The sequence below is a fragment of the Nicotiana sylvestris genome, chromosome 8 (genome assembly GCF_000393655.2).
Source record: "Nicotiana sylvestris chromosome 8, ASM39365v2, whole genome shotgun sequence".
NCBI classification, from domain to species: Eukaryota; Viridiplantae; Streptophyta; class Magnoliopsida; order Solanales; family Solanaceae; genus Nicotiana; species Nicotiana sylvestris.
Genome location: NC_091064.1, coordinates 88,020,068 through 88,023,132, shown reverse-complemented (window position 1 = coordinate 88,023,132; position 3,065 = coordinate 88,020,068). Strand labels below are relative to the sequence as shown.

At 43.0% G+C, this 3,065-nt stretch overlaps 1 protein-coding gene across 1 annotated transcript; it reads right to left on the bottom strand.

Annotated features, from left to right (window-relative positions):
- Nucleotides 1-1,756: 1,756 nt before the first annotated feature.
- Nucleotides 1,757-2,420, bottom strand: LOC138875345 (uncharacterized). The gene is made up of 2 exons (XM_070154169.1): nt 2,032-2,420; nt 1,757-1,814 (listed from the first exon to the last, which is right to left on the bottom strand). Exons 1-2 carry the CDS (start codon nt 2,418-2,420, stop codon nt 1,757-1,759), a joined length of 447 nt encoding a protein of 148 aa, XP_070010270.1.
- Between the last annotated feature and the right edge of the window lie 645 nt (nt 2,421-3,065).

The window sequence follows — 3,065 nt, the reverse complement described above, 5'->3', positions numbered from 1 at the left end:
ATCACCGGCATCTTTAAACAAAGTAGGCCAATAAAATCCATAACTAAGCACTTTAGAAACCGTTCTCGCCCTGCCATGATGGCCACCATAGGATGAGGAATGGCAAGCTTCCAAAATACCCAATTGCTCCTCCTCCGGGACACATCGTCGAATCACACCATCGGTGCAAATCTTAAACAAATGGGGCTCGTTCTAATAATAATCCAAGCTATCCCGCTTGAGCTTATTCCTTTGGTTAGAAGAGATCTTAAACGGGATGATTCCGGTAACAAGATAATTTGCAACATCGGCGAACCACGACATTCCACTCATTGACACCGCAAGGAGTTGCTCGTCGGGAAATGTATCATTGATCTCAAGGCCATTACAAGGCCTCCCCTCCTCTCCAAACGGGACAAGTAGTCCGCCACTCGATTCTCACTACCCTTCCTGTCAACAATTTCTATATCAAACTCTTGAAGAAGAAGAACCCATCTCATCAATCTTTCCTTTGAATCTTTCTTGGTCATCAAATACCTAAGGGCGGCATGGTCAGTGTGCACAATAACTTTGGCCCCCATAAGGTAAGGACTGAACTTTTCCATAGCAAAAACAATAGCCAATAACTCCTTTTCGGTGACTATGTAGTTCCTTTGAGCCTCATTCATGGTCTTGCTAGAGTACTATACCGGATGGAACATCTTGTTGATCCTTTGGCCTAAAACCGCCCCCACCGCAATGTCACTAGCATCGCACGTGAGCTCAAATGGTAAGATTCAATTTGGTGTGGTGATGATGGGGGTAATTGTCAACTTTTGTTTAAGAAGCTCAAAAGCCTCCATGCATTTCTCATCAAAAACAAACTTGGCATCTTTCTCTAGCAACTTGCACAGCGGGTTAACTAGCTTAGAAAAATCTTTGATGAACCTCCGGTAGAAATCCGCGTGCCCAAGAAAACTCCTCACCCCTTTGACAGAAGTAGGGGGAGGAAGCCTTGAAATAACCTTGATTTTGGCCTTATCCACTTCAATTCCTCGCTTCAAGATCTTGTGACCCAACACTATTCCTTCTTCTACCATAAAATGACACTTTTCCCAATTTAGAACAAGGTTGGTATCTTCACACCGAGCCAACACTCTATCTAAGTTTACCAAGCATTCCTTAAAAGAATCCCCAACCACACTGAAATCATCCATGAAGACCTCCAAGATATCTTCCACCATGTCAGTGAAAATAGCCATCATGCAACGTTGGAAGGTCGCCGGAGCATTACATAATCCAAATGACATTCTAGAGAAAGAGAATGTGCCATAAGGACATGTAAAAGTCGTCTTTTCTTGGTCCTCTAGGGCGATGATAATTTGATTGTATCCCGAGTAACCATCCAAAAAATAATAGAAAGCCCAGCCCGCAAGACGATCAAACATTTGGTCAAGGAATGGCAATGGAAAATGATCTTTTCTAGTTACCTTGTTCAGCTTTCGGTAATCCATACAAACTCTCCAACCCGTCACTGTCCAAGTCGGAATAAGCTCATTGTTGTCATTGGTCACTACAGTCATTCCACCTTTTTTCGGTACACATTGCACCGGAGAAGTCCATGAACTGTCATAAATGGGATAAACCACACCTGCGTCAAGCCACTTGATGACCTCTTTCTTTACTACTTCTTGCATAGCCTCATTTTGTCTTCTTTGATGCTCAAGTGAATGCCTCGCATACTCCTCCAATATGATTTTATGTATGCAAAAGGTGAGGCTTATACCCCGAATATCATCTAAAGTCCATCTGATTGCCCTTTTTTGCTTTTGAAGAACCGCCAAGGTGGCCTCAACCTGCATGTTAGTAAGGCAAGAAGAAATAATAACGGGTAAAGTATAATTTGAACCCAAGAATTCATACTCGAGGTGTGGAAGAAGTGGCTTCAACTCCAACACTGGTGGCTCCTCAATCGATGGCTTTGTTGGTGGAGTTTTGCGGTTTTCTAGATCTAAAGATAGCCTTCTAGGCTCATAAGAATATGAACCCATACCGTGCAATGCATTCACGCACTCCACTCTACTAGCATCATCATTGACATCCATATTAAGAAGCACAGCCTCGAAAGGATCTTCAACATTGATCATGGAACTTGTGTCATCTATTATCACAACTGTGACAATGTCCACAAATGAACACACCTCTGTGCTATTGTGTTGTCTCATTGATTTGCAAACATGGAATACCACCTTCTCATCTCCCACTCTGAATGTCAACTCACCCGCTTCAACATCAACCAATGCCTTCCTCGTAGCCAGGAAACGCCTACCAAGAATAATCGGCACTTCAAAGTCCACCTCACAATCTAATATGACAAAGTCAGTCGGCAGTATGAATTTATCAACACAGACAAGAACATCATCTATTATGCCCAAGGGTCGCTTCATCGATCGATCCGCCATTTGAAGTCTCATTGAGGTAGGTCGAGGTTGCCCAATTCCCAAAGTCTTGAAGACCGAGTACTGCATCAAATTAATACTAGCCCCCAAGTCACACAGGGCCTTAGCAAAATCCGCACTTCCGATAGTGCATGGGATAGTAAAAGCTCTGGGATTCTCAAGCTTGGGTGCAATTGAATGCACTATGGCACTCACTTGATGAGTCATCTTAATTATTTCACACACCATCGACCTCTTCTTTGTAATTTAATCTTTCATGAACTTCGCATACCCCGGCATTTGCTCAAGTGCCTCAACCAAAGGGACATTAATTATGAGGCTCTTCATCATGTCAATGAATTTTTTGAATTACTTGTCACTCTTTTGCTTTGCTAACCGTTGAGGATAAAGTGGAGGTGGCCTAGGCAAAGTTGCCTTGGCCTTTTGTATAACCGGCTCGGGCATGTCAATCACATGTTTCCTAGACGGGTTCACGACATCTTGAGTCTCCACCTCGGCTTCATCATCAATATCAATCCACACATCATTGTTCACATTTTGAGTAACCATATCATCAACAATCAAAGATACATCATCATCTCTCAACTCAACATCTTCATCCATAGCTTGCTTTTGCATCGAGGCATTCACATCACCACCTCTTCCACT

Bases quoted from the DNA above. Each gene is read 5' to 3' on its own strand.
- LOC138875345 (XM_070154169.1), bottom strand. From the start codon at position 2,420: ATGGCGGATCGATCGATGAAGCGACCCTTGGGCATAATAGATGATGTT. The intron at 1,815-2,031 runs GTGCGTGAATGC...ACTAACATGCAG, and splicing joins GATGATGCTAGTAGAGTGGA to GTTGAGGCCACCTTGGCGGT.